Source organism: Oncorhynchus mykiss, chromosome 15 (assembly GCF_013265735.2).
Source record: "Oncorhynchus mykiss isolate Arlee chromosome 15, USDA_OmykA_1.1, whole genome shotgun sequence".
Classification (NCBI taxonomy): Eukaryota; Metazoa; Chordata; class Actinopteri; order Salmoniformes; family Salmonidae; genus Oncorhynchus; species Oncorhynchus mykiss.
The window spans coordinates 29,439,749-29,463,819 of NC_048579.1; the positions used below are offsets into that span (position 1 = coordinate 29,439,749).

A 24,071-nucleotide genomic window follows, 5' to 3' on the forward strand; every position below is an offset into this window, starting at 1 on the left:
GTGACGCTTCATGTGGAAGAGGAGGGGAGCTGTTGACCTTTATTACTAGATTCCAGGTCATGTTAGGGTTACCTAACAGAGTTACAATTACTGTATTTACATTTTCCTCTACCAAACCACTAGAAAAGTAGAAAATGTGAGAAAACACGATAAGTGAAAGTGCAGTCTCGAACCTACAAGACTAACAAAACACACCCCTGCTGTAAAGTACAAACAAGTACATCTGAATGGATGAAAAGGTGAGAGGGATGAGGGAGAAGGAGAGAGATCGATGTAATTCAATAATGAGATAATCCTTGGCTTGATGCTTTGATCTGTGGGACTAACAAGTGCATTGATCCACACCCCTTTCTCTCTCTCTCTCTTTTTAAGACGCGTTAGCTAGCTAGCGACGTACGTGGGCTTGAAAGGAAGTGTGTATAGCGTGGGTGGTCGGGGGTGGCACTCGAGTGGGAGACGAGAGGAGATGAGAGGCGGCTCCTTTTGAACACTCAGAGGTGACTTAGAGAGCAAAGAGCGAGAGGGAAAGATTTCAGGTACCGACTGAGTACGTAGATGGGTAATGGGAGCCGGAGTTTTGGCCGTCACCTATAGTACATTACCAATATACATCATTATCACACGGCTCCAACACACGGCTCCAGTTCCTACTGCGACTGTTTAGAAAGCGCTTTTAGAAACTGCATCCAACTTATAACAGCTTATACATATAATATACATTTTACGGACAAAATGTATTTTCCAATAGTTATCTTTTGTTTGTTTTTAATCCCATCCTTCAGCTACCCTCAACCCCTCCTGTAGACCATCCAGTTTGATTTCTATTTGCCATATATTTTTACCTGTGCTTTGTAGAAGCACCCTTGGCAGCGATTACAGCTGTGAGTCTTTCTGGGTAAGTCTCTAAGAGTTTTCCACACCTGGATTGTGCAACATTTGCACATTATTATTTTCAAAATTCTTCAGGCTCTGTGAAATTGGTTGTTGATCATTGCTAACCATTTTTATCAGGTCTTTCCATAGATTTTCAAGCAGATTTAAGTCAAAACTGTAACTCGGCCACTCAGGAACATTCACTGTGTTCTTGGTAAGCAATTCCAGTGTAGATTTATGTTTTAGGTTTTCCTAGACTCTTGACTGTGCTTAGCTCCATTCTGTTTTTCTTCTACCCAGTCCATAACCATTACAAGCATACCCATAACATGATGCAGCCACCAAAATGCTTGAAAATATGGAGCGTGGTACTCAGTAATGTATTTTATTGTATTTGCTCCAAATCAAGACAAAAAGTGAATTGCTTTGCCACATTTTTTGCAGTATTACTTTAGTGCCTTGTTGCAAACAGATGCACGTTTTAGATTTTTTTTTTTTATCTGTACAGGATTTCCTCTTTTCACTCTGTCAATTGGGTTCGTATTGTGGAGTAAATACAATGTTGTTGATCAATCATTAAACGCAAACTGTTTTAAAGTGACCATTGGGCTCACGGTGATTCCCTGAGCAGTTCTCTTCCTCTCTGGCAACTGAGTTAGGAAGGATGCCTGTATCGTTTTAGTGACACGGTGTATTGATAATGACTTCACTGTGCTCAAAGGGATATTCAATGTCTGCTTTAAAAAAAATACCCATCTACCAATAGGTACCTTCTTTGTGAGATTTTAAAATTTGAAATTCAAGTTTGAAATTCAGTGCTCGACTGAGGGACCTTACAGATGGGTGTGTGGTACGGAGGTGAGGCAGTCATTCAAAAAACACGTTCAATACTATTATTCCACACATAGTGAGCCCATGAAACTTATTATGTGTCTTGTTAAGCAAATATTTACTCCTGAACTTATTTAGGCTTGCCATAACAAAGGGGTTGAATATTTATTGACTCATGACATTTCAGCTTTTCATTAATTTGTAAAAATGTCTAAAAACATAATTACACTTTTACATGATGGGGTATTGTGTTTAGGCCAGTGACCAACAATCTCAATTTAATCCATTTTGTATTCAGGCTGTAACACAACAAAATGTGGAATAAGTCAAGGGGTGTGAATACTTCCTGAAAGCACAGTATGTCAAAGTGTGTCAAATATGTAAGTTGAAAACACTGCGACTGCGTGATGTTCCGGAGACATCCTAACGACACATTTTCATTTGCAGGGCATCACCTGTGAAATCTCATGTGAAAAATATCCACGTGAAACTTCATGTGAAATATCATCACATGAGAAGTGTTCAAAAACCACAGCAAATCAAATCAAATCAAATTTTATTTGTCACATACACATGGTTAGCAGATGTTAATGTGAGTGTAGCGAAATGCTTGTGCTTCTAGTTCCGACAATGCAGTAATAACCAACAAGTAATCTAAGTAACAATACCAAAACTACTGTCTTATACACAGTGTAAGGGGATAAAGAATATGTACATAAGGATATATGAATGAGTGATGGTACAGAGCAGCATAGGCAGGATACAGTAGATGGTATCGAGTACAGTATATACATGAGGTGAGTATGTAAACAAAGTGGCATAGTTAAAGTGGCTAGTGATACATGTATTACATAAGGATGCAGTCAATGATATAGAGTACAGTATATACGTATGCATATGAGATGAATAACGTAGGGTAAGTAACATTATATAAGGTAGCATTGTTTAAAGTGGCTAGTGATATATTTACATAATTTCCCATCAATTCCCATTATTAAAGTGGCTGGAGTTGAGTCAGTGTCAGTGTCAGTGTGTTGGCAGCAGCCACTCAATGTTAGTGGTGGCTGTTTAACAGTCTGATGGCCTTGAGATAGAAGCTGCTTTTCAGTCTCTCGGTCCCAGCTTTGATGCACCTGTACTGACCTCGCCTTCTGGATGATAGCGGGGTGAACAGGCAGTGGCTCGGGTGGTTGATGTCCTTGATGATCTTTATGGCCTTCCTGTAACATCGGGTGGTGTAGGTGTCCTGGAGGGCAGGTAGTTTGCCCCCGGTGATGCGTTGTGCAGACCTCACTACCCTCTGGAGAGCCTTACGGTTGTGGGCGGAGCAGTTGCCGTACCAGGCGGTGATACAGCCCGCCAGGATGCTCTCGATTGTGCATCTGTAGAAGTTTGTGAGTGCTTTTGGTGACAAACCAAATTTCTTCAGCCTCCTGAGGTTGAAGAGGCGCTGCTGCGCCTTCTTCACGATGCTGTCTGTGTGAGTGGACCAATTCAGTTTGTCTGTGATGTGTATGCCGAGGAACTTAAAACTTGCTACCCTCTCCACTACTGTTCCATCGATGTGGATAGGGGGGTGTTCCCTCTGCTGTTTCCTGAAGTCCACAATCATCTCCTTAGTTTTGTTGACGTTGAGTGTGAGGTTATTTTCCTGACACCACACTCCGAGGGCCCTCACCTCCTCCCTGTAGGCCGTCTCGTCGTTGTTGGTAATCAAGCCTACCACTGTTGTGTCGTCCGCAAACTTGATGATTGAGTTGGAGGCGTGCGTGGCCACGCAGTCGTGGGTGAACAGGGAGTACAGGAGAGGGCTCAGGACGCACCCTTGTGGGGCCCCAGTGTTGAGGATCAGCGGGGTGGAGATGTTGTTGCCTACCCTCACCACCTGGGGGCGGCCCGTCAGGAAGTCCAGTACCCAGTTGCACAGGGCGGGGTCGAGACCCAGGGTCTCGAGCTTGATGACGAGCTTGGAGGGTACTATGGTGTTGAATGCCGAGCTGTAGTCGATGAACAGCATTCTCACATAGGTATTCCTCTTGTCCAGATGGGTTAGGGCAGTGTGCAGTGTGGTTGAGATTGCATCGACTGTGGACCTATTTGGGCGGTAAGCAAATTGGAGTGGGTCTAGGGTGGCGGGTAGGGTGGAGGTGATATGGTCCTTGACTAGTCTCTCAAAGCACTTCATGATGACGGAAGTGAGTGCTACGGGGCGGTAGTCGTTTAGCTCAGTTACCTTAGCTTTCTTGGGAACAGGAACAATGGTGGCCCTCTTGAAGCATGTGGGAACAGCAGACTGGTACAGGGATTGATTGAATATGTCCGTAAACACACCGGCCAGCTGGTCTGCGCATGCTCTGAGGGAACGGCTGGGGATGCCGTCTGGGCCTGCAGCCTTGCGAGGGTTAACACGTTTAAATGTCTTACTCACCTCGGCTGCAGTGAAGGAGAGTCTGCATGTTTTCGTTGCAGGCCGTGTCAGTGGCACTGTATTGTCCTCAAAGCGGGCAAAAAAGTTATTTAGTCTGCCTGGGAGCAGGACATCCTGGTCCGTGACTGGGCTGGATTTCTTCTTGTAGTCCGTGATTGACTGTAGACCCTGCCACATGCCTCTTGTGTCTGAGCCGTTGAATTGAGATTCTACTTTGTCTCTGTACTGACCCTTAGCTTGTTTGATAGCCTTGCGGAGGGAATAGCTGCACTGTTTGTATTCGGTCATGTTACCAGTCACCTTGCCCTGATTAAAAGCAGTGGTTCGCGCTTTCAGTTTCACACGAATGCTGCCATCAATCCACGGTTTCTGGTTAGGGAATGTTTTAATCGTTGCTATGGGAACGACATCTTCAACGCACGTTCTAATGAACTCGCACACCGAATCAGCGTATTGGTCAATATTGTTATCTGACGCAATACGAAACATGTCCCAGTCCACGTGATGGAAGCAGTCTTGGAGTGTGGAGTCAGCTTGGTCGGACCAGCGTTGGACAGACCTCAGCGTGGGAGCCTCTTGTTTTAGTTTCTGTCTGTAGGTAGGGATCAACAGAATGGAGTCGTGGTCAGCTTTTCCGAAAGGAGGGCGGGGCAGGGCCTTATATGCGTCACGGAAGTTAGAGTAACAATGATCCAAGGTTTTTCCACGCCTGGTTGCGCAATCGATATGCTGATAAAATTTAGGGAGTCTTGTTTTCAGATTAGCTTTGTTAAAATCCCCAGCTACAATGAATGCAGCCTCCGGATAAATGGATTCCAGTTTGCAAAGAGTCAAATAAAGTTTGTTCAGCCATCGATGTGTCTGCTTGGGGGGGGGGATATATACGGCTGTGATTATAATCAAAGAGAATTCTCTTGGTAGATAATGCGGTCTACATTTGATTGTGAGGAATTCTAAATCAGGTGAACAGAAGGATTTGAGTTCCTGTATGTTTCTTTCATCACACCATGTCTCGTTAGCCATAAGGCATACGCCCCCGCCCCTTTTCTTACCAGAAAGATGTTTGTTTCTGTCGGCGCGATGCGTGGAGAAACCCGCTGGCTGCACCGCCTCGGATAGCGTCTCTCCAGTGAGCCATGTTTCCGTGAAGCAAAGACTCCAGAAGACCGCCTCGTTTCCCTCTTTTTCGGAGTTGTTTTTTTGGATCGCTGCATGGGATCCATTCCGTTGTCCTGGGTGAAAGGCAGAACACAGGATCCGCGTCGCGAAAAACATATTCTTGGTCGTACTGATGGTGAGTTGACGCTGATCTTATATTCAGTAGTTCTTCTCGACTGTATGTAATGAAACCTAAGATGACCTGGGGTACTAATGTAAGAAATAACACGTAAAAAAACAAAACACTGCATAGTTTCCTAGGAACGCGAAGCGAGGCGGCCATCTCTGTCGGCGCCGGAAGTACATCTTTATGGGGTATTGTGTGTACAGTTGTAGCCAAAAGTTTTGAGAATGACACAATATTAATTTTCACAAAGTCTGCTGCCTCAGTTTGTATGATGGCAATTTGCATATACTCCTGAATGTTATGAAGAGTGATCAGATGAATTGCAATTAATTGCAAAGTCCCTCTTTGCCATGCAAATGAACAGAATCCCCCAAAAAAACATTTCCACTGCATTTTAGCCCTGCCACAAAAGGACCAGCTGACATCATGTCAGTGATTCTCTCGTTAATACATGTGTGAGTGTTGACGAGGACAAGGCTGGAGATCACTCTGTCATACTGATTGAGTTCGAATAACTGACTGGAAGCTTCAAAAGGAGGGTGGTGCTTGGAATCATTGTTCTTCCTCTGTCAAACATGGTTACCGGCAAGGAAACACGTGCCATCATCATTGCTTTGCACAAAAAGGGCTTCACAGGCAAGGATATTGCTGCCAGTAAGATTGCACCTAAATCAACCATTTATCGGACCATCAAGAACTTCAAGGAGAGCGGTTCAATTGTTGTGAAGGCTTCAGGGCGCCCAAGAATGTCCAGCAAGCGCCAGGACGGTCTCCTAATGTTGATTCAGCTGCGAGATCAGGGCACCACCAGTACAGAGCTTGCTCAGGAATGGCAGCAGGCATGTGAAAGGTTATGTGATAACGTGCAAATCCACATGTGAAACATCATGTGAAATAAAATGAGACATTAGGCAAAACGTGACAATTTCACGGGAAATAATGTGATTTCCACATATGAAATCATGTGGTTTTTCCGTAAGGGTACAAGCTAATGCAGTCGGCCTTTTATGTCTAAATTGAATACAGCATGAAAATAAAAGAGAGCCGCACACCCTAGGAGCTCAGACGCAAAAATGTAATACCAACGTTTCGACAGCCAAGCTGTCTTCATCAGGGTACAATAAATTGAATACAGCACCATCAGCTTTTCACTCATGGCTCCATCTAGTGGCTTTGAATAACAATTATACCTGATTGTGTCCAGAAGTCCCTAAAATAGACCACATCTAGATAAGAGCAAACCTACGTCCCAAATGGTACACTATTCCCTACACGCACTGGTTAAAAGTAGGGTGCTTTTTACGACACAACTGACGTAAATCAGAGAGAGAGCGTGACTAATATCACGATGGCCCCTGACAAAACAACCATGTTTCACTTGATGATACCTTACTGGTGACAGAGTGTCTAAGAATTGTAAGAAGTGAATCATCAGATAGACGCAGTGTGTGTGTGTTAGTGTGTGTTGTCCACCACAGAAATCTGATTAATTTGATTGTTTTGGGGTTGCATCACGTGAATGTTAAGGTTGGGACTGTGGTTAGTCATGTCGCATACAAGGTGTGTGTGTGTGTGTGTGTGCATGTGTGATGTCCTGACTGACTGTATTATAGAGACAGTAAATCTCACCTGCTGTAAGAGAGAGGAGAGCAACTGTAGCCTCTGCTGTAGTTCCACCCCATTCTGTCTCTCATGACAGACAGACATGCGCGGACGGACAGATGGACGGACAGATAGACAAAGGAGAAAGGGAGACAGGGGGGGAGAGATATCGAGAGAAACGGGAGAAAGACAGATGTGGGACACGGATGGCACAGAAAGATGTGGATGAGAGAAGAGGTGAGAACGGGTAGGCGAGGAGGGAGGAAGAGGTTCGGGATGAGTAGAAGGTACAGCCAGAAGAAAGGGAGGGAAAATAAAGGAGTGACCGAGAGAAACGAGATAAAGGAGAAACAGAGAGTTTAAGATAAGAGGAAAGATAACTCAGGGTAGCCGCCTGCGGTGTTTAGGTGACGACACAAACAGGACATACAGGTCATGTATGATAGGCTAAAGCCATAGAGATGTACTAAAGAGCTCATCTCCTATCTTTTCCCATGCTAAAACAGGCTTTGGGCCAAACATCCCTATCCAAGTATCCATATCCCTATCCTTAGATTTGGCCCTCTTTCCAACTCTATGGCTAAAGCTAAATATGAAAGAAAGACCTCCTATTCTGCCTCTCTCTGCTCACCTGTCCGTCACACAGCATCCCTTCCTGGATAGATGGGGTAATTGCAGGCGAGGAGGGCGTGGATCCTGTCTTTTCGTTTCGGTCTTCCACTTCTTCCCCCTTTCTTTCAGTCTCTCTGTCCACCTCTTTCCTCTGTAGTCTCTTACTTTGCCTGTTCTTCTCCACTGTCTTATTTTCCCTGCCATCTACTTTCTCTTCCAAACTCTTTCCTCCTCTCTCCAACCTCCTCTCCTTCACTCTCTCCTCCTGTCTCAATGTCAGACCTTCCCTTAGTCGCTCTCTCTTTTTCAGTTCCGGCCCGTTCACTGACTCAAACGTCTCTCGCTTCGTCCTATCCCTACTTTTACCGCTCTGTCTCTCACTCTGTCTCTGGGGATCTCGCTCTCTCTCAATCTGCCTCAGCTTCTCTTTCTGTCTGTCACCTTCTCTGTCTCTCTTTACGGGACTTTTGATTGGCTCATCCTCGGACGAGCTTGCTACTTCCTCGCTGCTGGCTCGTCCAACCAGCTGGCCCAGTTTGGAGTAGAGCTTCTGCTCCAGTGTGTCTCCCGAGCCGGGCCCAGAGCTGCTGGGGGACAGGGGGCCAGGGGCAGGGGCCATGCAGTTAAGGGAGCTGGGGGCCGCAGAGTTAGGGGCCACAGTATCCTGGTTCTTGGGCTCGAGGGTCATGACCGCAGAGGAGGTCTCGGGCACGGGCCCCACGTCAGGCCCAGGCATCTCCTCACTCATGCCACTCTTCAGCAGGGCGTTCAGCAGGAAACTGTTCTCCTACGGGCGGAGATGCAGAGAAAGACAGAATGAAAGAGAGAGCAATAGGGAGACCTTCATGCTTATCTCCTTCCATATGAAAAAGCATTGTCCTTTCCTGCCACCTAGTGGTGTACTAATGTTTCACAACAGTCTCATGAGGGTTGACTAAAAGACTACACTTTTTTTTTCTGTTGTTGTTGTTGAGATTTATAACAACTAGAATGAGGTGTAGTAAAGGTGATTAAAACAACTCTGTACCTACTACTGCCAATGTGAAGAGATTTGCAAAGAGATTTACATTGACATTTAAAAAAAAAAATGTTTTACCCCTTTTTCTCCCCAATTTCGTGGTATCCAATTGTTGTAGTAGCTACTATCTTGTCTCATCGCTACAACTCCCGTACGGGCTCGGGAGAGACGAAGGTTGAAAGTCATGCGTCCTCCGATACACAACCAACCAAGCCGCTGCTTCTTTAACACAGCGCACATCCAACCCGGAAGCCAGCCGCACCAATGCGCCGGAGGAAACACCGTGCACCTGGCCACCTTGGTTAGCGCACACTGCGCCCAGCCCGCCACAGGAGTCTCTGGTGCACGATGAGACAAGGACATCCCTACCGACCAATCCCTCCATAACCCGGGCGACGCTAGGCCAATTGTGCGTCGCCCCACGGACCTCCCGGTCGCGGCCAGTTACGACAGAGCCTGGGCGCGAACCCAGACTCTGATGGCACAGCTGGCGCTGCAGTACAGCACCCTTAACCACTGCGCCACCCGGGGGGCACCACATTGACATTTTTGTGGTTTAGCCGACACTGTCAGCCAGAGAGATTTCCAGTCAGTGCATTCAACCAAGCTAGATAAGACAACCACATATCACAGTCATTGCAAGTAAAACCTTCCTCAAGGCTTTGTGAGTGAATGTCCTCCCACCTGTGCAGATGACGAATAAAGGGGTTGTGTGTGTGTCTGTGCGTGGGCCTGGTTCCCCGCCAGCTCCCTCTTGCTCTTCCTGCGTCTCCGCGACCTCCTGACGTGGTTGCTTTGCCCACTGTCCCCAGTCACCTTGGGGTTAAAGTTCACATCCAGCGCCTCCGGGTGGAGCGAGTACAAAGGGAGTTTCTGGTGTTGATGCTGATGATGGTGGTACTGAGCTTGCTGGGGATGAAGATACGGGTCCTGGTTAGGGCCTGTCTTCTTCATTACGTTCTGGAGGGGTTTGCCGGGTTGGGTGGGGGGTACAGAGGAACACTCTGAGTCAGAGTTGAGGGTCTCGGTGTTGGTGTACTGGCCCGAGGAGGGCGATGTGACCGGGAGGTGGACCGGGGTGTACGTCCACTCAGGGTCGTGCTGGGAGTCCGTGTAGTACGTCTCGTCGGAGAGTTTCCGTTGAAACTGGCGCAGCGCGGCCCCCCAGCCCCCCTTGTCGTCCTCCTGGTCGGATTCGGGGCCCATCTCGTCGTAGGCCGAGACCACGTCGGACTCTTTCTCCAGGACGCTGAACACCAGAGACTTTCTCTTGGTCAGCAGGCTGGGACGGGAGTGCTGAGAGCTCTGCAGAGCGATCCAGTTACCGTCCGGGCTCTGCAGCACCGAGGACGCACCTGTACATACAGGCACAGATAAACATATCTAGAGCTTTACGTAGGTGACAAACACAGCATTCTTCCTGGGAGTGCAACGGTATGGAATTGTCCTGTTGCATGTAACATGTTTGACTGTACAGAGAGACGTGACAGTACTGACGTGTCTTTGCATGTAAAACGTGACAGTATGGACATGTCTCTCTGGGTTGAGCGTAGAGCGTTATATTGTGCGACAATACGGAGGATTTTGCTCTGGGCATCTCTAATATGTGTGTGTGCGCGACTGTATTAGGGATCCATGTTTCAGTGTGTGTCTTACTTACTGGAGTTGTCTAGGCGGTCCACACTCTTCCAGCTGGGCAGTGAGGAGGCCCTGGCGGTCTCCTTCTTCAGAGAGGCGTAGTCCTGTACCCCTCCAACTCCCCCCGCCCCTACTAGTGCCTCGGTGTTCTTCTCTGGAGAATCGTCACTGGTCAGGGAGAACGCAGACCGCGACCTCTGTGCGCACACACACAAACACACACACGTAAATGATAGACTACAACACTTTAAAAACAACAAGTGCTGAAAAGGTGACACAGAATGATGAATTTTGGGCCTACCAGCCAAGGAAAGTTTAAAATGTAACAGGCACAGTGGCAACATTTTGTTCCGGGAAGGAATTTTCCACCCTCACTCCAGTTCCAGCTTAGGTACAAAAGATTAGCTTGGTTTGTTTGGGTGGCAATGTGGATACCACTGACCACAGCCTGGTCTTCACTGATCCAACTGAACTGGTCGTTTGGAAAAATCTCAGAAGGTATTGTAATGTAAATGGCAACTGGAGTTTGTGTTCTTCCGGCATCCTGGTACATTGTAAGACTGACTTTCAGGTTACGTCCCAAATGGCACCCGATTCCCTACAAAGTAGTATACTATAGGGAATAGGGTGCCATTAAGGGATGCACTGCCAGTCCAATGGATGTAATTCATATAAAGAGTCTGCAGGGGGCACCAGAGAACTACAATCTGTGTATCAGAGAACTACAATTACAAACAAAAAACAGTGTATGAATAACTAATCTCAACCAAATACTACTAAATCTCTCCTTAAGGACGTACATACACACACACACACACTCACTCTGCGCTCATTCATAGGCAGAGTGTGTGTGTGTGTGTGTGAGTGAGTAAGTGTGTATGTGAACGCCATGTATGTGTGTATGTGGGCGCCTGTGTTTGTGTCTGCGCACGCTTTGTGTGTGTGTGTGTGTGCCTGGATGTGTGTGTTTGCAGAGCATTTATAAAGGGAACCCATCCCTCTGTGGGCCAGGGCGTGGAGGAGAATCTCTGTGTATTTCTGCAGGACTTTGATCATGGTTGAGTGTAACAGACAGACTGGGACAGGAGACGGGCTGGGAACGTAGCTTTGATTCCACACTGCTGCGCCTGCCTCACACACACGGGACGATAACAAATCTCAGCCAGGTCCCCGCTGACTTCCCCTGTGAAACACTGCCAGGTGTGTGTGTGTGTGCGCGCGTGTGTAGAGGTTTCCCTGGAAAGCTACTGTATAGCTCACAGGTACAAACAGGTGACAGGTTACACAGCCCTCAGTAGAGGACCATTCATGGGAAAATCTGCCAGCACATTTAAAGTAATTACATTTGTTCTTTACCAGACCTCAACCCTGTCTGTCCCCATATCTCCTCACTTAAGGCCAATAATTCCCTGCCCTGACCAGGGAAAAACTCTGGATCCTAGTCATACCCCGAAGTTCCAGGCCCTACCTACAGGCTATATTTAAGGGCCCAGTTTTTCCTGGGTCAGGTCAAATGGTCAGGACAAAGGGTAGGGTAGTGTAGGTAGTGGAGCTTAAGCTTCTCGCATGCTTCCCACTCAAAACAGTTCATGCACATATTATGACAAATTGTGGTTACGTTTTCGTTAGTTTTGGTGTTCAGCAGGGTTTATTTTCAGATGTTCAAGCACACAACAAGTCGTAGTTGAGTAGACAAAGTATACGCCCCTTTGTAGGTGATTGGTCAATAGAACTACTCCTAGTATGAGTGGAAACTATGGACGGGATTCTTCAATGAAATGTTGTCAGTCAACATGAGACAACAATTTTTTTTTTACTTGAGAAATACTGCTCCAAACATTTGACTTAAACATAAAAACCCAGCCCCTATTGAATACACAGTGGGATATTGGTTATGTTGCACTTTCTAAGGCTTCCACTAGATGTCAACCGTCTTTAGAAACCTGAATTGGGCTTCTACTGTATTGTGGGGCCGGATGAGAGCTCTTTGAGTCAGTGGTCTGGCAGACAGCCAGGTCCTGGTCATGCGCATTTCACATGATAGCGACCTGCGTTCCATGGTATTTCTACAGACAATGGAATTCTCCGGTTGGAACGTTATTGAAGATTTATGATAATATCCTAAAGATTGATTCTATACTTAGTTTGACAAGTTTCTTCGACCTGTAATAAAACTTTTTTGAAGTTTATGTCCCACGTTCGGCTGGACCTGCACGAGCGTTTGGATTTGTGTACTAAACGCGCTAACAAAAGTAGCTACTTGGACATAAATAATGGACATTATCGAACAAAACAAACATTTATTGTGGAACTAGGATTCCTGGGAGTGCATTCTGATGAAGATCATCAAAGGTAAGGGAATATTTATAGTGTTATTTCTGATTTCTGTTGACTCCAACATGGCGGATATTTTTATATTTTTCTGAGCGCCGTCTCAGATTATTGCATGGTTTGCTTTTTCTGTAAAGTTTTTTTGAAATCTGACACATAGGTTGCATTAAGGAGAGGTATATCTATATTTCCATGTCTAACAATTGTATTTATCGACATTTATAATGAGTATTTCTGTAAAATGATGTGGCTCTCTGCAATATCACAGGATGTTTTTGGAACTAGTGAACGTAACGTTCCAATGTATACCGAGAATGTTTTATATAAATATAAACTTTATCAAACAAAACATACATGTATTGTTTAACATGAAGTCCTATGAATGTCATCTGATGAAGATCATCAAAGGTTAGTGATTATTTTTTATCTCTATATGTGCTTTTTGTGACTCCTCTCTTTGGCTGGAAAAATGGCAGAATTTTTCTGTGAGTTGGTGGTGACCTAACAATCGTTTGTGGTGCTTTCACTGTAAAGCCTGTTTGAAATCGGACACTGTGGTGGGATTAACAACAAGAGTACATTTAAAACGGTATAAGATACATGTATGTTTGAGGAATTTTAATTATGAGATTTCTGTTGTTTTGAATTTGGCGCACTGCACTTTCACTGGCTGTTGTCATATCGATCCCGTTCACGGGATTGCAGCCCTAAGAATGTACTGTACTGTACTGTAGTGTAATGTACTGTAGAGCAGTGTAACATAGCATAGCGTAGTGTAGTGAAACATAGCATATCGTAGTGTAACGTAGCGTTGAGCATGGTAGCGTAGTGTAGCATAGCTTAGTACATGGTAGCGTAGTGTAAGGTAGTGTAGTGTAGTGAGGGCTTCCTAACCAGACTGACCCAGAGGGAATAGGAACTCTTGAGGTGGGCCTGGTTGGCCTGGGCCAGGGTGCTGTGAGGGGGCTGGCTGGGGGAGGACATCTCACTGCCCTGGGGCTGGCCCTGGCTCTGGGGCCAAACAAAGTCATACTCTGTCTGCATCTCTGAACGCTTCCTCCTCTGGATGATCTGGGAGAGGAAAGGAGAGGAGTGGAGCAAGAGCGAGAGAGAGAGGGCAATGTTAGATGTGACCGAAAACTCCACACCAGACTCTAAACGTACTTTTTGTACGATGGTCGTGGCAAGTTCCTCTATAAGCTCCTCTTTGTGGTCCCGTAGGTAGCGAGCCTCATTCTGCTTCTCCTGCAACACAGAGACATCAAAGCCTGGTCAGAACTACAGAAAAACAAGCACCAAAACCAAAATAAAAAAGAGACATGGTGAGAGAGAGAAGAAATGACTTATTTTTTACTGTTATTGTTGTCATTATCTCACGTCGCTTTAGCAACAGTGGCCTTGTCATTCATGCTAATAAAGCTGATCTGAATCTGAGCGAAACAGAGAGAAAGAGAGAGTGAGACAGAGAGAAATAGAGAGAGGGAAACAAACACACACACAAGGACTATTGTCTCACCAAGCTGTCAGTAAACTCCTCTGCCTTGGCGATGGCTTCCTCTATGGCCTCCTCAGCAACACGCAGGGCAACAGTGAGGGTCTCTGCCATGCTGTGTCCTGCAAACAAACACACACACACATTTACTTGCAGCCCTTCAGGAGCAGATTTAATTACAGATATATCTGCTTGTGCAGAGCAAAGTGGTTTGTTTACAGGCTAATGTCAGGGCTGTGGTGATTCACACACAAGTGGCCGACTGGGAGGGTCACAGACCTCTTGACCAAGAGGACCACGCAGTGGGTGTGTAGTACAACACCCCCTACGATAATGCTGTGTCATGCGGTGGGTATATGTAATGTGCTAGCCTGGTGAAACGGATATACATGCTACAAATGATGCTTATTCATTTGTTGGTTTCCATGGGTGTATGCCAAATGACACCCCATCCCCTGTGTAGTGCACTACTTTTGACCAGGACACCACCTATATGGGGTTGTGTACCTTCACTCTGCCTGTAGAAGGTGGAGTCACTGCCACACACGCTGCCATCGTTGCCATTGCTTCCGTCGTGAACACTGCTTTCTGCGGGGGACACAGAGACGCAGGTACAATAACAACACACCTAATATATATAGAGTCTTTTATCCAAAGCGACTTACAGTCGTGCGTGCATACATCGTCGTACTGGTAACCCCAGCTCGGGAATCGAACCCACGATCCTGACGTCACAAAAGGGCCATGCTCTACCAACCGAGCCACACGGGACCGCCAGAGGAGAGGTTAGAGGTCAGCATCGGTTGTGCTGGGAGGAACCTTGGCTCACGCTGCGAGAACCTCTCATCACCCTCATCAGCAGAGGAGAGCAATGATATGAGACAGGAGCAAAGAGCAGAGAACCTGTGCGACGGCTTCAATTCATTTTAACCTATCCGTGAACCCTTTTTTGTGTGTTTGCCTGTCTAGTGTCGTCTCTTCATAAACCACACCGCTTTAGCGCAGAGGGCCATTTGGTGGCGGATGTGTCCCATAGGGCTATCTGTTTTCTCCAGGAGGTCTTTCATCAACTCTTTACTTCCTCTCATGGGACAAATCAACTTCCTCCAATTAGCAGCTTAGAGCCACAGCACTGGGAATATGACTGTTGTCACAGTTATCACCCTGCCATAGCCTGTGCCCCCGAAGGACTGAACTATGTGTGTGTGTGTGTGTGGGGGGGGGGGGGGGGGGGGGGGGGGGCTGTGATGGCTTTCACGGTGACACAAAGCACTCAGGAGTCACGGCAGGCCACTAGGAATGATGTCTGTGTGCAGTGAGGCTGAAACTGCAGTGACATTTCGAGCCCGGCAAAGAGACAGTGCTAGATTTGCTTGTGTTGGTCTGTCTATCTGTCTGTCTGTCTGTAGTGGGACTCTGCTTGGTCGGGCACAGGACAGGTTGCCTTGTGTTTTAAACGTTTTAGTCCTCTCCTGGCTTGGGTTAGGGTTAGGGAGTAGTTAGGGAGTAGTCAGTGGGAATGGTATTTCAGTTCTTCTTTGATCAAGACAAGAACTACCAACGATACGGGTGGACTCCTGGACTCATGACGCAGGCAGGATGGGGTTAGGGTCATTAAATATTGTGTGACTCAAGGGACGGGTGCGTGGCGGGCGGGTTGAATGTAGAGAAACAATACCTTCGAAAATCCATAAATGTATAATTATTGCGCAATATATATAGGCTACCTTGAGGTTTTTCTTTCATTATTGTAGGCCATCTGGTATTACTGCATGAGCCTAAACTTGAGGGTTTAACTGTATGTGTGCCAAATAGCCTTTACAGCCAATCTCCAAATAATGCTTTTGGGAAGGGCAGAAGAAGTTCACGTCAAAATCCACGGAGGGAAAAAAGGACATTGTCGAAGTTTAATTCAATAACACAAAAGCTGTTGAAAATAAAGAAAAGGGAGGGCCAGAAAAGTCATGTTTGGAAAAGATTTGATGAAGTGGTAAGAGAGGATGCTAGCAGTGCCGGCTGTGTTATGAATGAGGCCCAGGGCACGTCAAGGGAACTGTAGCCTGCTGTTTAGATGGGTTAAATGGAAACGGATATCTGGACATTGACTAACCAGCATAACCTACTGTTTTCTGGCAAAAGTTCTTTGATAATATTCGTCCCGTGCAAATCGACATCCCTGTGCTTTGAGAGAAATGTCTGAGTTTGACAAGTGTTGCTCGCGGTTTAAGCAAAGAAAACAATAACCGGTTTCGATAAATTGAACAAAGGGCTGCGCTTAACCTATATATGAATGGCCTACATCTATCAACTTTCACAGTGAATGCTTTTGTTTACATGTTTTGTGCGAATTAATTGAACATCGCCAAATGTATAATTCAAAAATATCGCGCCTCTGGAATAACCCACATTCTGGGATAAGACAAAGTTATCTGGTAATACTAGTCTCGTGTGAATAGGGCTATAGCCTTACTAATAAATACTGCAGATCTAAGCATTTCTTGCAGTAAAATTATTCACCAAATGTAGGCAACATTTGGACTTGGGAACAGGAGTGAAGAAATATGATTTATTTATTTCTGCATCTTGAGAGAATGCGATGCTCAGTTAGACACCATCTGTAGAGGTGCCGTCTTCATCGTAAAAGCATCATGGACCTTGATAGTATTTCAACCACATAAAATATGCACGGAAGCCGAAGTGAAATCTTAGCAGAAAGACGTTGGGGTCGTTTTCACAGCTTCAGTATTTTTCTTACAACCGGTCAAGCCAGAGAGTCGGGTCTACCACATATAGTAGGGCGGTTGTGGATGGATTATTAGTAATTGCGGGCGGGTGAACAAACAGCTGACCTCGCGCACCACTAATCTGTATCCTCATCACCGTCTGGTGTCCTCCATACCTTCCTCTTCCTCTCCGGTTCCTCCTCCTCTTCCTGTGATCTTTTTTTACCATCCCACCACTACTCTCTGGACTTTGTTTGCCCATTTGCATTTGATGTATCCTTCTGATAAATAAGTGAGAATCGTTGGGCCCCACAACTCCAACCACAGCACATGGTTGAAGTCAGCTCCCTGACCTTCAGGTCAGCTTCATTAAACGCAACCCCAGGGCCTCTCGCTCTTTCTCCTCTGCTCAGTTTTAGATGCAGGGTGTGTGTTTGCCTGTGTAGCGTCGTCTCTTCATAAACCACCCTGCATTAGCGCAGGGGGCCATTTGGTGGCGGATATGTATCCCAGGAGGTCTTTCATCAACTCCTTACTTCCTCTCATGGGACAAATCAACTTCCTCCAATTAGCAGTTTAGAGCCACAGCTCTGGGAATATGACTGGTGTCACAGCTGAAGTTATCACCCTGCCATAGCCTGTGCCCCGAAGGACTGAACTATGTGTGTGCATGCAAGGACTGGGGCTATAACGGCTGTAGCCGTGCCACGAAGCACTCGGAGCCTGGCAGTGGGAGTCAAGGCAGGCCACTAGGAGTCCTCTGAGTGTCTGTGTGCAGTGACTCTGAAACTGCAGTGGTAGGCTAGGCAATCAGACAGTACTAGACTTGCTTGTGTTGGTCTGTCTGTCTGCCTGTAATGGGACTCTGCTTGGTCGGGCACAGGACAGGTTGTCTTGTGTTTGAACTGTTTTTAGTCCCCTCCTGGCTCGGAGGGTGTGGTCAGTGGGAATGGTCTTTCAGTTCTTCTTTGATCAAGACAAGAACTTCCAAACGATGCCATCTGTATCCACGTCACCGTCCTGTGTCCTCCCTTACCTTCCTCTTCTGTTCCTCCTCTTCCTGTCATCTTTCAACCATCCCACTACTGATCTATGGAGTTTGTTTGTCCATGCGATGGCTTGTTTTATCCTTAGGATAATAAGTGAGAATTTTGGTCTCCCACCTCAACCACAGGGCATGGTTTAAGTCCCCTGGCTATGTCTCGACCACTCCAAGACCTCTCTCTCTCTCTCCTCTGTTTGAGATGCAGGGTGTATGTGTGCGTGTGTGGTGTGTGTGTGTTTGGCTGCCTGCCTGCACATTTGACTTAAAGGAGACAGCCAACAGCAACAAACAGTATATCACCCAGCACAAATCAAGCCTGTAATCATGTATTTAGTAGGACACGGACATACGATGACACTGCCGAGATAACCGAGTCCTACACTCTTAGAAAAAAGGGTTCCAAAAGCGTTCTTTGAGGAGGGATAGGTTTCTACAAAGAATAGTTTTGAGTTTTGCTCCTAAGAACTCTTTATGGAAGACAAGGGTTCTTTGTTAGGCAAAGAGTTCAACCAATAATATTTTTTATCCTAAAGAACCGTTTTTGGAAGAAAGGGTTCTTTGAATATTCCTTGGAAGGCAAGAAGGGAGTAAAACCCTCAAAACCACACCTATCATCAACCTTGTTGTCAAGAGACTGGACATTGGCAAGAAGAATGCTAGGGAGTGGTGCACGGTGTGCCCGTCTCCGGAGTCTGACCAGAAGACCGCCTCGTTTCCCTCTTTTTCGGAGTTGTTTTTTTTTGGGGTCGCTGCATGGAATCCAAAAAACATATTCTTGGTAGTACTGATGGTGAGTTGATGCTGATCTTATATTCAGTAGTTCTTCTCGACTGTATGTAATGAAACCTAAGATGACCTGGGGTATTAATGTAAGAAATAACACGTAAAAAAACAAAAAACTGCATAGTTTCCTAGGAACGCGAAGCGAGGCGGCCATCTCTGTCGGCGCCGGAAGTTGAAGGTCCACAGACGATGCAATCTCAACCACACTGCACACCGCCCTAACCCATCTGGACAAGAGGAATACCTATGTGAGAATGCTGTTCATTGACTACAGCTCGGCATTCAACACCATAGTACCCTCCAAGCTCGTCATCAAGCTCGAGACCCTGGGTCTCGACCCCGCCCTGTGCAACTGGGTACTGGACGGGCCGCCCCCAGGTGGTGAGGGTAGGCAACAACATCTCCTCCCCGCTGATCCTCAACACTGGGGCCCCACAAGGGTGCGTTCTGAGCCCTCTCCTGTACTCCCTGTTCACCCACGACTGCGTGGCCACGCACGCCTCCAACTCAATCATCAAGTTTGCGGACGACACAACAGTGGTAGGCTTGATTACCAACAACGACGAGACGGCCTACAGGGAGGAGGTGAGGGCCCTCGGAGTGTGGTGTCAGGAAAATAACCTCACACTCAACGTCAACAAAACTAAGGAGATGATTGTGGACTTCAGGAAACAGCAGAGGGAACACCCCCCTATCCACATCGATGGAACAGTAGTGGAGAGGGTAGCAAGTTTTAAGTTCCTCGGCATACACATCACAGACAAACTGAATTGGTCCACTCACACAGACAGCATTGTGAAGAAGGCGCAGCAGCGCCTCTTCAACCTCAGGAGGCTGAAGAAATTTGGTTTGTCACCAAAAGCACTCACAAACTTCTACAGATGCACAATCGAGAGCATCCTGGCGGGCTGTATCACCGCCTGGTACGGCAACTGCTCCGCCCTCAACCGTAAGGCTCTCCAGAGGGTGGTGAGGTCTGCACAACGCATCACCGGGGGCAAACTACCTGCCCTCCAGGACACCTACACCACCCGATGTCACAGGAAGGCCATAAAGATCATCAAGGACATCAACCACCCGAGCCACTGCCTGTTCACCCCGCTATCATCCAGAAGGCGAGGTCAGTACAGGTGCATCAAAGCTGGGACTGAGAGACTGAAAAACAGCTTCTATCTCAAGGCCATCAGACTGTTAAACAGCCACCACTAACATTGAGTGGCTGCTGCCAACACACTGACACTGACTCAACTCCAGCCACTTTAATAATGGGAATTGATGGGAAATGATGTAAATATATCACTAGCCACTTTAAACAATGCTACCTTATATAATGTTACTTACCCTACATTATTCATCTCATATGCATACGTATATATTGTACTCTATATCATCGACTGTATCCTTATGTAATACATGTATCACTAGCCACTTTAACTATGCCACTTTGTTTACATACTCATCTCATATGTATATACTGTACTCGATACCATCTACTGTATCTTGCCTATGCTGCTCTGTACCATCACTCATTCATATATCCTTATGTACATATTCTTTATCCCCTTACACTGTGTACAAGACAGTAGTTTTGGAATTGTTAGTTAGATTACTTGTTGGTTATTACTGCATTGTCGGAACTAGAAGCACAAGCATTTCGCTACACTCGCATTAACATCTGCTAACCATGTGTATGTGACAAATAAAATTTGATTTGATTTTGATTTGATCATTATCATATTTCCCAGCATGCTCCATTACAGGTTGATTTTCAGAATTGTTTGTTTCAATGTCTGTGTTTGTGCTGGGGGTTCTATGACGAACCCTACATAGAGAGTTCTAGGTAGAACCCTCTGTAAAGGTTTCAACCTTGCACCAAACCAAAGAACCCAACATGGTTCTACTTGGCACTTTTTTCCCCCTAAGAGTGTAATGAAGGAAATTAAGCATGCACGGGTACCACAATAATGCCCTGCAAACAAACATGATCACAAGATGGCGGCCATGTGGCATCTTGTTTACTGGCATTTTAGGTGGCTCCACAGAGTAGATACAGTAACGCTTCTCTGATTGTTTCTTTCTTTCGTTTTCTCTCTTTGCTTTCTTTTCCGTCTCCACGCTCACTTTCCATCTCCTTTTCTCTCTTTATCTCTCTCACACACAACCTCTCTCTATGTCTCCCATTCTCTTTCACATACACTCACTCACACGCAGGCACGCACGCGGACATGCATGCATGTATTGCTGATGAGTGCGTGTGTGCTTTGCTGAGGATGTGAGAACTATTATCTAACAGTGTCATTGTTGCAGGGGACCCTGTCTGTCATCACTCACAGCATCAACATGTCCACTTCCCGACGCCTCACCGCCCAGACAGACAGTCAGGGGAATCCCACAAATGTACCCATGACCCCGACTAACCTGTGCTCCCGCACATTGACTCTGTACCAGTACCCTCTGTATATAGCCTTGTTACTGTTATTTTATTGTTGCTCTTTAATTATTTGTTACTTTTCTATTATTATTTTTTTTAAATTTATTTATGGTTTGCTTCAGTTTATTTAGTAAATACTTTCTTAACACTTGTTTTTTCTTAAAACTGCATTGTTGGTTAAGGGCTTGTAGGTAAGCATTTCACTGCAAGGTGAACCTGCTCTATTCGGCTATTTGATGAGATGACAAAACACATGATTGATGACATGCTACTTGACAATCCACCACAGCATGCATTGCCATTGTTATGACCCTCTCCTGTCAATCATTTAGACCCTCCAAGCCTTCACACTGGGCAGAGCCCCCCCCCCCCCTCCCCGCCTCTACTGGGCGTGTCCTCCTCAAAGCTCATGTCATCTCATGTCTAGGGCCCTGTGTTTTGGTTAATCATGCCAGATGACCTGAATTTGAACCTTCTTTTAAACTGTCGCCTTTTCTTTTTATGTCAGATGGTCCAGCACCATCCTCAGACAATTGCTTTCACTTGTGGCCCAATTCTCATTTCTGGAAAAGGCCATGTGACATGACTAACCAAAACACAGGGCCCTACTCATGTCAAATGATTATAGAGAGATGGAAAGAGATAACCATCTCCTTTGTGTTCCTCCCTGTTCCTATTTCATTTCCTCTCACTGACCACGGTCTTACCTTTTTTCCACTCAAGGATCGGAAGAGGAATCACTCGATATTACCATGGCAACCCTGCAGACGACAGCACCGGTCTGTGTGTGTGTGTGTGAGTGAGTGAGTGAGAGAAAGAGGGTGTGTGTCCTGTCAGTAAAGAGCACTCAAAGCTGAAGTTCCTCCAGCAGCAGGAGAGAGAGAGAGAGAGAGAGAGAGAGAGAGAGAGAGAACAACTGACTCCTCCATCTGCTGGATGCTGTAGTGTAACATACTGGCCACCAGGGGCACTGCAGCTCATGAGACGTTACAGCAGCCATTAGGGTTTGAGACGAGAGGGGATTTCTGTTCTGTTCTCAAACTATTAAATCTCTTCTGACACTGACAACGCCTCTGTCATATACTATGTGTGTGTGTTTGTGTGTGAGAGAGGTGTGTGTGTTTGTCCTTAAACCTCGTAAAAGGTCTGACGGATGGCTACTGACAGATCAATGTCTTTGACATTACATAACCCCCCCCAAACACATGCACAACTCTCTCTTTCTTACACACCCTTATACACACACACACACGCACGCCTTCACTCACCCCATCACACAATCTCTTTTATACACAAACACCCTCTTCATCCACCACTGGCCAGCCAATGGACACAGTCTAGATGGTCCTAATCCCTGAAGTTGGAGGGGGTAATCCTTGTGTAATATTAGCAGACAGCTAGTGTTAAGGCCGCTGCTCAGCAAGCATAATGGGGGAGAGAAGAGAGTGGTGATGCTACTCGGTCAGGGTGGGGTGGTGGTGCCGCTGCTGGTCTTGCTGGCTAGTAATCCCCTCCGTTGCAATGGCCACTTTGTCCTCTGAGTGATTAGTTCCTGCTGTGGGAACAGTTTTATCTGCCCTCAACATCTCATCATCCAGATGCCATTGTCCATCCGTCCGTCGTCCCCCCCCCCCCCCCCCCCCCCCCCCCCCCCCCCCCCCCCATCAGCCTGATCTGTTAGAGTGTGTGGAGTTAGGGAGTATTACTGTTGTATAGCACACTGGGATTAAAGGGGCAATCCGCGATTCAAAGAACAACAGCGGAGGAATGAGGCTTTTATAAGCTTTTATACGTTTTTTTAAATTAATGGCTATATACAGTGCCTTGCGAAAGTATTCGGCCCCCTTGAACTTTGCGACCTTTTGCCACATTTCAGGCTTCAAACATAAAGATATGCAAAATTATTCAGCCCCCTTAAGTTAATACCTTTTGCTGCGATTACAGCTGTAAGTCGCTTGGGGTATGTCTCTATCAGTTTTGCACATCGAGAGACTGACATTTTTTTCCCATTCCTCCTTGCAAAACAGCTCGAGCTCAGTGAGGTTGGATGGAGAGCATTTGTGAACAGCAGTTTTCAGTTCTTTCCACAGATTCTCGATTGGATTCAGGTCTGGACTTTGACTTGGCCATTCTAACACCTGGATATGTTTATTTTTGAACCATTCCATTGTAGATTTTGCTTTATGTTTTGGATCATTGTCTTGTTGGAAGACAAATCTCCATCCCAGTCTCAGGTCTTTTGCAGACTCCATCAGGTTTTCTTCCAGAATGGTCCTGTATTTGGCTCCATCCATCTTCCCATAAATTTTAACCATCTTCCCTGTCCCTGCTGAAGAAAAGCAGGCCCAAACCATGATGCTGCCACCACCATGTTTGACAGTGGGGATTGGGTGTTCAGCTGTGTTGCTTTTACGCCAAACATAACGTTTTGCATTGTTGCCAAAAAGTTAAATTTTGGTTTCATCTGACCAGAGCACCTTCTTCCACATGTTTGGTGTGTCTCCCAGGTGGCTTGTGGCAAACTTTAAACGACACTTTTTATGGATATCTTTAAGAAATGGCTTTCTTCTTGCCATTCTTCCATAAAGGCCAGATTTGTGCAATATATGACTGATTGTTGTCCTATGGACAGAGTCTCCCACCTCAGCTGTAGATCTTTGCCGTTCATCCAGAGTGATCATGGGCCTCTTGGCTGCATCTCTGATCAGTCTTCTCCTTGTATGAGCTGAAAGTTTAGCGGGACGGCCAGGTCTTGGTAGATTTGCAGTGGTCTGATACTCCTTCCATTTCAATATTATCGCTTGCACAGTGCTCCTTGGGATGTTTAAAGCTTGGGAAATCTTTTTGTATCCAAATCCGGCTTTAAACTTCTTCACAACAGTATCTCGGACCTGCCTGGTGTGTTCCTTGTTCTTCATGATGCTCTCTGCACTTTTGACGGACCTCTGAGACTATCACAGTGCAGGTGCATTTATACGG

The 24,071-nt window shown here is 46.2% G+C and overlaps 1 protein-coding gene across 4 annotated transcripts in view; it reads right to left on the bottom strand.

Moving 5' to 3' along the window:
* Positions 1-24,071, bottom strand: part of myrip (myosin VIIA and Rab interacting protein) — a 177,645-nt gene that overhangs the window by 12,714 nt on the left and 140,860 nt on the right. For 2 of the 4 annotated variants that reach the window (XM_036944254.1, XM_036944255.1), the window contains exons 5-11: positions 14,618-14,698; positions 14,135-14,232; positions 13,522-13,863; positions 10,310-10,484; positions 9,334-10,004; positions 7,651-8,418; positions 7,047-7,100 (exon numbers count right to left, since the gene is read on the bottom strand). In XM_036944254.1, the coding sequence (XP_036800149.1) occupies positions 7,047-7,100; positions 7,651-8,418; positions 9,334-10,004; positions 10,310-10,484; positions 13,522-13,863; positions 14,135-14,232; positions 14,618-14,698 (2,189 nt within the window). The remainder of the gene's footprint in view (positions 1-7,046; positions 7,101-7,650; positions 8,419-9,333; positions 10,005-10,309; positions 10,485-13,521; positions 13,864-14,134; positions 14,233-14,617; positions 14,699-24,071) is intronic. The other 2 variants (XM_036944257.1, XM_036944256.1) reach the window with 2 other exon arrangements.